Source organism: Bos mutus, chromosome 19, assembly GCF_027580195.1.
Source record: "Bos mutus isolate GX-2022 chromosome 19, NWIPB_WYAK_1.1, whole genome shotgun sequence".
Lineage (NCBI taxonomy): Eukaryota > Metazoa > Chordata > Mammalia > Artiodactyla > Bovidae > Bos > Bos mutus.
The window spans coordinates 30,046,295-30,058,433 of record NC_091635.1 but is presented as its reverse complement, the minus strand read 5'-3'; the positions used below and the strand labels follow the sequence as shown (position 1 = coordinate 30,058,433).

At 46.6% G+C, this 12,139-nt stretch overlaps 1 protein-coding gene across 1 annotated transcript in view; it reads left to right on the top strand.

The window, feature by feature from the left end:
• The window catches only part of MPP3 (MAGUK p55 scaffold protein 3), a 29,353-nt gene extending 17,568 nt beyond the window's left edge, over positions 1-11,785 (top strand). Inside the window, exons 13-20 of the mRNA XM_070389892.1 lie at positions 770-790; positions 1,358-1,399; positions 2,827-2,991; positions 3,087-3,167; positions 4,516-4,609; positions 5,023-5,131; positions 6,745-6,867; positions 8,981-11,785. Coding sequence (XP_070245993.1) covers positions 770-790; positions 1,358-1,399; positions 2,827-2,991; positions 3,087-3,167; positions 4,516-4,609; positions 5,023-5,131; positions 6,745-6,867; positions 8,981-9,157 — 812 coding nt within the window. The 3' untranslated portion in view covers positions 9,158-11,785. The remainder of the gene's footprint in view (positions 1-769; positions 791-1,357; positions 1,400-2,826; positions 2,992-3,086; positions 3,168-4,515; positions 4,610-5,022; positions 5,132-6,744; positions 6,868-8,980) is intronic.
• Positions 11,786-12,139: the final 354 nt, after the last annotated feature.

The window sequence follows — 12,139 nt, the reverse complement described above, 5'->3', positions numbered from 1 at the left end:
AACTTAGTGTCTTGAATTTTACCTGGGAATTTTACTCTGTGCAGCCCTTACCTTTTACAAAACACTTTCACTTACCTTCTTGCCTTGTAATTGTCACAACAGCTCTGGTTCATAGTGGAGTCAGGGTCATCCTTTTTTCCAAGATAGTTAAACAGAGGCTCATGAGGTCAAGGAAGTGGGGTTGGGAACAGGGTTCCAGAGCCCCCTGGTTAGAACCCTTGGTGGTGAAGAAACGTCAGGGGATGGCCTCTCTAGCCTGGGGTCAAGAGTGGGGCTCGGAACCAAGTTGGGGGGTTAGAACCACACCAGGTGACTGGAGCGCAGCTGGCCGGCTGCCCTGCTCCGTGCTCTGCCATCACCTGCATCTGTGCTCACCCAGGCGAGTCTCAAACCCCAGAAAAGCGGGAGCAGGTCCCGGTCCTCCGCAGACACCCTTCAGCGAGCTGCTCCCTGGGCTGTGTGGCTGCCTTTCCAGACTTGCTCTCAAGTAGGAGGGGCTGCTGAGTACGTTGGCCCTGAGGCTGCTTACTTACGCCAGTAATGAGCAGGCTTTCTTTGGGCCGCTAATGAGAAACACACAGGAAGACTAATTAGAGCAAGTCTTGGTTAATAATGCACCGCAGCTCAGATCACAGGCTTGCTGGAGGAGAGAAAGAGGGGACAGATGGAGGGCTCCTGAGGACCCAAGGCTGTGGCTGCCTCTTGGTGGCAGGGCCTCCCGGTTCCCCTCTGCTAACTCTGCTCCATCTGTCTTTTGTGCAAACCGCAGACGATGAGCCCTGTGACAAAGGTAGGCCTGGTATTTGTCCCCTGTGCGCATGGACAAGGTCCCTTTTCTGTAGACTGTCTGAACAAGCCCCTTCACCCCCTCCTCCTGGGGGGGCGGTGCCCCTCAGGCACCCCTCCTGGCACCTCTCTCCCGGCTCTGCCAGCTGGACCAATCTGCTCCTTCAGGCATGCAGAGCTAGTGGGGACACGGGCCCAGCCCTCCCCGGACTCCGACTGGGCTGGTCACGTGACCTGCCTGGGCAGCGGGCAGGAGATAGGACGGCAGGGCTTGGCGAGTGTATCTCCTCTCCTTATCCTCACGGGCCCTAACTCAGAGAGGCTGGAATGGGGCCTGCTGACCCCGAACCCTACCAGGTCTAGAAGGGCTGTTTGTGGTCTAAGCATGGAGCACTGGGTGAAACAGAGGAATTTGTAAACCTAGGGCTGACTGGAACATGGCATTTGTCCCAAGCCCCTCTGAGACTCCATCCCAGAGGATCCTGCCTAGCCACCCACGGCTGGGTGCCTCTGGGCTGGGGCATGTGTCCAGCCTGGCTCACTGGCCTCCCTCTCTCTGTTTGGTTCCCAGAGTCCTGTGACTGTGAAGGGTATTTCAAAGGATACTATGTGGGTAAGTAATGGGGGCTCTCCTCCGCCCCTGCCTTAACACCCTTCCCCCACCCATGCATAACTTAGCCCATCGCGGGCTCTTGGGTCAGGGAGAGGTGACTGAGACCCAGGAGCCCCTCAAGAGCAGCTGAGTCTGTGGGACCCACATTTCCCTTCAGTCTCTGTTAGCCAGAGGCCAAGCTGAGCCTGCCCTGGTCTTGGGGTCCCCAGCCTGCCCCCAGCTTTCACCCAGCCACTGGGAGCAGTGCCCTGGACAAGGACCCCTACCTTAATACCAATTTTATTATTACCATAACTCCAATTGTAGTTTATTCAGTGTTTCTTCCACCCCCATACGGCAGTGGCACCTTTTACCAGTCTCCGAAGTAACTTTGCTTCTTTTATTTTGGTAAATCTTTTCAAAGGCCTTTAGAGACAGGCGAAGGGTTTTTAACCTTTCATTCAGGAGTAACTTCAAGCTTACTGAAAAGCGGTGAGAATTGTGCAGAGAACTTCCATATACTCTACATCTCGGTTCACCAGACGTCAACACTTTGCCGTGTTATCTCTATCATTCTCTTTTTCTGCATATACACATTTTAAGACTTTTTTTTTTAAAGGGTATTTATTTTTGGCTGCCCTGGGTCTTCATTGCTACACACAGGCTTTCTCTAGTTGCGGCAAGCAGAGGCTACTCTCGAGTTGTGGTGCGAGGGCTTTTCATGCAGTGGCTTATGCTGTTGTGGAGCATAGGCTCTAGGTGCATGGGCTTCAGTAGTTGTGGTGCGTGGGCTTAGTTGCCCCGAGGCATATAGGATCTTCCCGGACCAGGGACTGAACCCATGTCCCCGACCTTGGCAGGCGGATTCTTAACCACTGTACCACCAAGGAAGTCCCGCATATACACGTTTAATCCTCCACCCTGAGTCATGTGAAAGCTAGTTGTGGCCATCATGTCCCTTCACCCCTAAATAGCTCAGTATGTGTTCTCTAAGGACAAGGACATTTTCTTATAATCCAGGGCTATTATCAATTCTGGGAATTTCTTTTATATATATATATTTTTTAATTTATGCTGTTCATATCAACATTTTCGCCATTGTCCCAGTTATGTCCTTTAGAGCATTTCCCCTGACCCAGGATCCAATCTAGGAGCACCCATTGCTTTTGTAGATTTGTGTCTCCTTTCATGGATAGGGGAACTGAGGCTCAGAGGGGTGATGACTTGCCTGAGGTCAGTCACATGCCAAGTAAGATAGTAGCCTTGAACCCTAATTTTGGGTGCCTAGTGGTCCCCTTTTCATCATATTACTTGTGCATCCTGCAGCAGGATGTGGTTGGGAGAGGCCAGTGGGTCTCAGTCGCACCTCCAGGTCTTACCAGGTGGAGAAAGTCTATAGGGAGATGCTGGGACAAATACCACAGTGTCCCCCTGCCCTTCTCTCCAAGCTGGTCTTCGGAGGAGCTTCCGGCTGGGCCGTAGAGAGAGACTGGGAAGCCCACAGGAAGGAAAGACGTCTGCAGTGGCCGAGTCTCAGGAGCTGCCGACTTACGAGGAGGTGACCAGGTACCAGCACCAGCCTGGCGAGCGGCCCCGCCTGGTGGTTCTGATCGGTAGGTGACATCTCCAGAGAATGGGCTGGTTTCCTCCCTGGCGGGGAAGGGAGGGAGCCCAGCTAGAACCTGGCAGCCTTCCTCTTGTTTCTCAGGGTCTCTGGGAGCCCGACTACACGAGCTGAAGCAGAAGGTGGTGGCAGAGAACCCTCAGCACTTTGGTGTTGCCATTCCACGTAAGAGGGTCCGAGTGTGTGTGTTTGTGTGTATGTTCATGCATGCACATATGTGTGCACACGAAGATTTCTTGGGGCCTTGACTCCAGCAGCAGTAACTTTAATGCTGGGTTTTGAAGAGTAAATAGGAGTTTTCCAGGCAGAGAAGGATGAGTTCTCTATATCAAGAGAACAAATGCAAAGGTTTGAAGGTGTGACCCAGAGTAGCAGTGTGAGGGAGTGAGGAGCTTAGTGTGGGTGGCTGGTGGTGTATGAAGCTGAATGGGAGGCTGGGTTGATCAAGAGGGTCTCATATACTCATCTAAGGTGTTTGGAATGTAATCAGTGAGTGAATAAAAGTATTAACGCAAGGACATGATCACAAGTGACCCTAGCAGCTTTGCCAGAGGTTGGACAAAGAGGTCACACATTAAAGTGCAGAGCATCCCCTGGGTGGCTGCCCTCTGAGACCCCTTCTTTTCTTTCAGAATGCTCTAGAAAAAGCTGTGTACTGCTTTGAGTGTGTTCCTTGTTCTATGGGGAATCTGATTTTCCCCAGAGGTGTGCACCTTGATTCTATTATGGAAATCAGAGGAAAACACTATGCTTTAAAACTGTGTAAGAGCCAGCTGTGCAGAAACATCCAGTCCATAAGGGGACTGTCTGTCTTCATGTCTCTTTTCCTCTCAAAATGAGAAATAATTGAATAAAGAATTAAAAGCATACAGCAGGGTCATCTGAGTTTTTGCCTCTTTGGCTCTCAAAAAGAAAAACAATTAGGAGGGACTTCTCTGATGCTCCAATGGCTAAGACTTTGAGCTCCTGATGCATGGGGCTGGGTTCGATCCCTGGTCAGGGAACTAGATCCCACATGCTGCAACTGAGAATTCGCACGCTGAAGTGAAGATAGAAGATCCTGTGTGCCACAACTAAGACCTGGTGCAGCCAAATAAATAAATTAAAATATTTTTAAGAAGAGGAACAATCGGGAAATTAAAACTTAGAGGACTAGAAATTCCTTTAGCAATTCTTTAAAACCTGCAGCATCAGTAAGGCAGTTTTGCTGAGTGGTTAGGGGCATACACTTGGCCTGAGACAGAGTGTGTTCAGCCTGGCTTTGCTCCCTGCCAGCCTTTGGACCTCAGAACAGGGCTTAACCTCTGCACCTCTTAGTTTCCTCACTGCAAAACTGGGGCCTCCTTTTGCCTGCATCACAGAGCTGTGCAGATCAATGGCATACCTGCACACAGGGACCCTTGATGAAGGGAAGTGGGTGTGCACAAATCAGCGATGAACCTCTGAAAGGAACGAGAGCACAGCCTCGCTGTGACATGACATCTCTGCCCAGTGGTCCTTCTGTCTTCCACAGATACCACCAGGCCCCGGAAGAGCCATGAGAAGGAAGGAGTAGAGTATCACTTTGTCTCTAAGCAAACATTTGAGGCTGACTTGCATCACAACAAGTATGTCATCTTGATGGGCCAGTGGGACCTCCGTGTAGCTGTGTGTCTCTTCCTCTGGCCAATCTTCCACTTGACCTCCTGGGAAGGCTTCCTGGAAAAGGCAGAGGAAGTGGGGCGGGGACAGGTGGGGGTGGTAATCCTGGCGGGCCATTGATAGCTCAGTTGATAAAGAATCCACCTGCAGTGCAGGAGACCCTGGTTTGATTCCTGGGTTGGGAAGATCCACTGGAGAAGGGAAAGGCTACCCACTCCAGTATTCTGGCCTGGAGAATTCCATGGACCGTATAGTCCATAGGATTGCAAAGAGTCAGACACGACTGGGCGACTTTCACTTCACATTTACCTTCGGTGCGAACTTAGGTGAGCTCGGGAGCTGAAAGTTTCTTTTTCCCCTGTGGTGGTTGGTGTTCTAGGTTCCTGGAGCATGGTGAATATAAGGAAAACCTCTACGGAACCAGCCTGGAAGCCATTCGGGTTGTGATGGCCAAAAACAAAGTTTGTTTGGTGGACGTGGAGCCAGATGTGAGTTCCTGGGGCCAGTTAGGAATTTCCCATTAATGGAACTTGTAAACTGGGGGGCTATACATTTTACAGAACATTCAGCCTCAGTGCAGGGGCTTTTTATTCCAGAGCAGTGAATGCTAACATCTCTTTGGGTCTCCTTGGAACTTCCCTTGGATCCAGTGGTTAAGACTCCGTGCTTCCACTGCAGGGGGTGCAGGTTTGATCCCTAATTGGGGAGCTAAGATCCTGCATGCTGCGTGGTGCAACTAAAGCAAACAAAACCCCAAACATCTCCTTGGGTATCCCTTTGACTAATGAAAGCTTTTGTACCCCGAAATGTGCACCTCTATGCAGAAACTCCCTTAATTGGAAGGAACCTCTTGGTGGCCCACAGACCTGGGATAGACTGCATGCAGTAAATCATGCAGCAGATGATGACACCAACTTGTCCATTAGATGTGACAAGTCAGGGTTGTTGTTTAGTTGTGAAGTCATGTCCGGCTCTTTGTGACCCCGTGGATTGTAGCCTGCCAGGCTCTTCTGGACAGTCAGATATAAATGCACCAATGAAAGCTGGGCCACCCCCTTCCCAACTAGGACAATTGAAGTCAGTGGCTTAGAGGACCACTGAGGAAGGCAGTCAGGAGAGCAATTTGAAAGGGGAAAAGGGCAGATTTGACCTTGTAAAGTGTTTCAGAAACATTTCCAGTCTCCCACATCCTGCAGGGGCTTAACCATCTTTTTCACCTTGTCTTTGAGAAAAACTTCTAAGCTTTGAACTCAGTCTGGGCATTTCCCCCCACTGTGTGGAAACAGAGTTCTGATTTTATCACATAAACTGTAGGTTTTATTTTACAGAGCTAGACTTGAAACAGATTCCCCAAAGCACCTTATGTCCAGAAAGGAAAATCCTCACTAATTTGGACTTCCTGGGAGTTGGTAGTTGAAATTAAAATAGTCTGAATTTCAAAAATTTTTTGAGAAGTGATTTTATGATTTGGGTGGGGGGATGCAAACTGTATATATAGCAGTTTAATACCAGTGTGTCCAAATAGAGGCCCTCACATCATAAATAAAGTGAGCTAATTAACAGGACAATTTGCATACGGAAAACCTTTTAAAGTCTTTACAGTTTACTTCAAGGGATCTCTTAGTCTCTTCATTTGCTTAACAAACTTTTTCTTCTTTGAATATCATGAGGAGGCCTGTGTGATAGCACAGATTTTGCATTAGTCCAAATTGATGACATCTGACTAAATAGATACACACATTGAATCCTGCTGGTTCTTCCTTCAGGAGTAGGCAGGCAAAGAGGGTGTATGAAGGCTAATTAGAGCTTGGGGGAGGGTGGGCAGAGCTAAGAGAGATGGCAGCTCTTGGAACTGAGGCTTTGGAACCTCTGTTCTCAGCGAGTGAGCCTCCAGGGCCCAGCTGAGCCCAGTGTCATAGTGAAGAGTGGGAAAAAGAGCAGGTGGTCTGCGTGGTTGAAGTCAATTGTCATATGACCATATAGTCAGGACCCTTGCCATTGGGGTGATGTGATGAAGCACATCATTATTGAGCATTCGAGAAATACATTTCACAATAAAATATTCTCGAAGTATATAACATTCCTGAACTTTCTTTTTCAGGCTCTGCAACAACTGAGGACCTCAGAGTTTAAACCCTATGTTATATTTGTAAAGCCTGCAGTTCAGGAAAAAAGGAAGACGTCACCCATGTCTCCAGCTTGTGAGGACGCAGCAGCCCCACTTGTAAGTTTTCAAGTTGATCATTTCATCTCCTAAGGCCTAAAAGGGCCTGTTACAGCTGCATGTGGGCAGACGTACCTTCTGCATGAGACCATCTTTCCATTTTTGCCTGTTGCCCGGACTCAGATGTCATGTGATGATTGGAAGGTTTAAGTTGGGCAGCTGGAAGCGCCACCTGATTCACACAGGGGCGGTTTAACCAGGGTTTCCCACCCTCCACCCCCTCACATGAGCATCTTCTCAGAAAATAAGGGACTAACCTCTTTCAGGGACCTGATCTGAGTGTGACAAACCACAATAATTTGTTGAACTCCTAAGTCAAACCCGAATAATTTTTAATTGAAACACCAACTTCAGGTCCAGAAAGCTAATCCAAGATGGAGGCAAGGGGCAGCAGGGGGAGTCTTCCCTACATGCTGCTCAGGACTGAGGCTCTCTTGCTGAAGCCGCAGGTGGTTGAGTTCCACCTTTACAGGTCAGGAAAAGGGTTCAAGGGATTGACGGCTGCAAAAAAAATGTCACACGTTTTACTCCATTACAGATTTACTTGAGTTCTTTCAAGAGACAGATATTTATTAGGAAGATAGAGGGATTTAGGGCCCCTCCCCCAAAAAAAGTCCCTTCTATAATTTCTCGAATAGATACTTGCTTCCAGGATGAACCGTGAGGGTGCCCGGGGGAGAGGAAACTCCAGAAGTGGTGGACAGGTCTATAGGACGTGTATGTGTAAGACGGTGGGAAAAGCAGGATGTTAGATCCAAGGGCAGCAGTGGGATGCTGCAGGGTGCTTTTGAGTAGGAGAAGAGCCCTGCAAGATACCATAAAGAATTGGGAAGCTTGGCCCAATTTAATCTATTGAGTTGGCAAAAAAGTTCGTTTGGGTTTTTCCACAAGATGTTATGGAAAAATCTGAATGAACTTTTGGGCCAACTCAATAGTTTTTTTTTTCCCCTCCTAGGGGGTTAGAAGTAAGGAGAAGAAATCATCTCAGCCTTCCTGTAGATGTCTACTGTCTTTGCGGTAGCAGGCAAAAACTGTTTCCTAGTGCTTTAGAACATATTTTCTGGAAGTATGGACACTGTCACTAAAGAAGGAATCTGGTTTTGATTGGTGACAGAAGAGGAGGAGGGAATATTCTGGAATATCCTTTTAGGGGGAGACAGCTCACCCCCCTTCCATGACAGAATAAAAACACTGAGCCCTAGAAGCAGAGGAGAGAAGGCAACAGAGGATTGGAAGGAGATAGAAAGGGAGGTGGGTGAATGCCAGTGATAAATTTCACTTTGCAGTTTTACTTGAGTGGATTCTGCCACTTTCCTGTCTTCCAAAACCCAAGTTCATTGTCAGTGAACTACTGGCTTGGAATTTTACTTACTAGAGGTATTTCTGAATGAAGATGCAGACACTTGCATAGGTTGGGGGAAGGAGGGTTCATTGGCTGTCTATGCCTTAGTGTTAGGTGTCAGGAAAGCAATCTGATAGAAGTCAGGTATCCTAAGGAAATGGGGCATTGGGTCAGGGTTGTCCCAGACTTTCTTAAATAACTCTCCTTTGTCTACTATGCAAGTGGTTGGTTCTGGTTTGAGGAAATGAAAAGAAGAACTGAGTTCTACAGGGTGAATTAAGGTATCCTCTGAGGGCATTCAAATTACTTCTTTTCCTTTTTACCCTTATTGATTCCAGAAATGCTTGCTTGGCTTTTGTATAGTGAATACTATTTGTGGTTCTTCCCTGTAATTATTTTAACCAAATTGCCATGCACCATAATTGTACTATTTTGGAAATACCTTCAGACAGGAAGTGTGATAGTGACATATATATACACGCAGATATAGACTCAGCATCTACCCAAAGCTAACACGTCCTCAGTAGATATCTTTTGAATGACTGAACAGTGATTATGGCTATAATTCATGAACTTTTCTTGGACGTTGGATAGGCTAGCATCACTACGCCCTGTTCTTGTGTACCCAGTTGGTTATTCAAGGGCCATATTCATCCACTTATCGCCTAAAAATTAGAGGTTGCAACACTGCCCAAGACAAAGGTTGTAGGTCCATTACTTGTCAGGAGGATAACAACCCACTTGTTCCGTAACTACTCCTTTTCCTTGCAGGATGAACAGCAGCAAGAGATGGCCGCCTCTGCCTCCTTCATAGACCAGCATTACGGGCACCTGGTGGATGCTGTACTGGTAAAGGAGGACCTCCAGAGTGCATACAGCCAGCTCAGAGCGCTCTTAGAGAGGCTGAGCAAGGACATTCACTGGGTACCTATTAGTTGGGTCAGGTAACTGTATCCTAGAACATCCAGGTTGGAGGGGACCTGGAAGACCACCTGGCCTGGCCTACCCCATGCTACCATCAAGGAATCTCAAGTGAGAGGGGCAGAATTTTCCATAAACTCCATCCTCAAGAAGAGTCTCTCTGGGAAGTCTTGTTTGTGATTGTTTTTTGTCCATTGCTTTTCACTGCACTCCTTTGGAGCAGAAAACATGAGTCAAAAGGCGGTATATATCACCATATAACACATGTCATTCATTAAAGTATCACAGGCAAGTTGACCCTGATTCTCTGTACCAAAGTTGAGTAGCCACTGTCTTTTGGCGGGGGAGGTGGTGGTGAATGTATGCAGTACCAATTTGCAGAGGTAATTTAAGCTTTATAAACAGACTGACACTTCATTTATCGGGCTTTGTCCAGAGTTGAGTTGTTTTACCCAAGAGGACTTAACATGCAATTGAAGTTTGCCTGTCTTCAGGCACTAAAATGTTGATCTTTTTAAAGGTTTTGAAAGTTTGTGTTTGCCTGGCAATGGAAAATGTGGTTCTCTGCCGTCTTGAATAGTGAGCATTCACAAACTTTTTTGACAGACTAAGGTATGCTTCCCTGTCACCATGAGTTATTGTACTATCTATGATACGGTGGTGTTTTCAGGGACTCGTGGAATGTAAGGCTGCTTGTGCCTTTTCTATATATCCTCAGACTCCAAAACTTTACCCTTGCTTGCTTTGATTTATTCTGTTGTCACTTGTCTCTCTTGTTACTGACAGTTGCCCTGGTTCTCACCTGTCCCTTCCTTCAGATTATAGGAGCTCCTGACATGCCAGGTCATGGAAAAACAGATGATCCCCACACCTGCACCCCACACCCCCATCAAATCTATGTCTAAACCACAATAAATCAGTCCTGACCGTCAAAATCTAAGTATGTAGACTCTGAGTGTGGGCCTGATGGGTTGTCTCTGAGCAAAAGTGTTTAATATCACAACAGATTTGTGATACAGCTTAGCTTCAGAGAATTGTATTTCATTTTAATAGCCAATGTATATAAACCTTTATTCTGTGCCAGGAATCTATGCTAAAGCCTTTACCTACATGACTTTGACAAATGCACCAAGCCTGTGATGTAGTGTTCTTTTTCTTTTTGGCCACACACCATGGCTTGTGAGATCTTAGTTCCCCAACCAGGGATTGAACCAGTACTGTTGTCAGTGAGAGTCCTAACCACTGGACTGCCAGGGAATTCCTTGATGTAGGATTCTTATCATCCCTATTATACAAATGAGAAAAACAAGACTAAGAAAGTTTAAATAATGTGTTCAAGTTCACACAGCTTTAAAAAAATGGCAGAGTCATAATATTAGAGTCCAACTCTAATACCAGTGATTGTCATTAACCACTATACTGCCTCTCTTTTGTGGCCCCATAACTGAGGCTGCCTATTAAGCCATTGACTTAGAAGTGAGGAATGTGCTCTCAGCTAGAATTTACAATAATATGCAGTATGGCTGCAACTTCTAAGACTTGAAAGAGGCTGCTTACAGCTCTTGAAAGAGCTCTTCCTCATGAGAAAAAAAGGAGGCGAGGTAAAGTGCAAAGCACCAGGGAGAAGATCTGCTGCCTGTTTAGAAATTTCCATTTTGCCTTCTTACACAAGGATACCTTGTCCATTTTCTATTGGGTTGGCCAAAATGTTGGTTCAGGTTTTTCCATTACAATGTTGCAGAAAAACCCAAACGAACTTTTTGGTCAGCCCACATAGCTCATGAACCTGGTAGGTCCACGGAACAGGATCACATTCTTCAGACCTTTCTAGCAAAAGGATGAGGGCCTCTTTGTATTTACAAAGCACTGGATTCTTACCAAGTTAAATTAGCCTTAGCTATTCCACATAGAACCGGTGGGGAAGGCAGCTGCTCTTTGAAGCTGAGTGGCACATACCAAGTTGTGTGTATTGTACAGGAGAAAGAAAAAGGTGAACATGTTAGTCGCTTAGTCATGTCCGACTCTTTGTGACCGCATGGACTGTAGCCCGCCAGGCTCCTCTGTCCATGGAATTCTCCAGGCAAGAATACTGAAGTGGGTAGCCATTCCCTTCTCCAGGGAATCTTCTGACCCAAGGATCAAACTCGAGTCTCCCACATCGCAGGCAGATTCTTTACGCCATTATACAGGAGAGAAGGATTAAAATCAGCCCTCAGGCAAAAAACATGTAAGTCAAAATTACTCTTGAAAAGTCCTCTAGGGTGGCCCCTTGGTGGAGATCCTAACCAACTCTTAGCAAGGCCCAACTGGGTGGTGTTTCCCCCATTGTAGGAGCACAGTGGTTGAATAACAGATTTTTTTTTTTTTAATTTCAAACAACTCAGCATTTTCTTATTTTTAATATTTTCTTAATGATTTTCAGATGACTATTTCATCTCTTCATCTTTCTCTTCATGTGTATTGTGAAGCAAGGCATTAAGATGTGATGCCTGCTTTATTTCCTGTCTAAGCAACCTCCTCACCCCAAAGGCAAACTGTGTTGACAACTGCTTGGCTGCTCTAAAATCTGTGAGAGTAGAATGGATAGGGCCCCAGAGACAGGTCATTTGTAAAGTGTTTTTGCTGTTTGTAAAAATAAAACTGTTGTTTTTTTAAAAAAACCACAAACCTGTTTACAAATATATATTGGTGGAATATATATAAATTCATTTCCTAGTCCCATTCTAGCCAATAGCACATATGTTCTGAGCCTCTGGGCAAAATTTCTGCGTGTTTGTCTTTCTGGGCCTGACACCAAGAAACCTACCTATTTTATACCTTCCAATATGTCCCTTTTCTCCCACTTGGGCCCTCAATGGCTGGTAAGGTTTCTGCTTGTGTCTCCAACCAGAGAGAATATGGTGAGCTCTGGAGGGCTTTTTTCTAGGTCAAGGATGTTAGACGGGCAGGGCCAATAAGCTGCCACCACCCACTCTTACACCCACGGCAGACATCACTAATTGATCATAG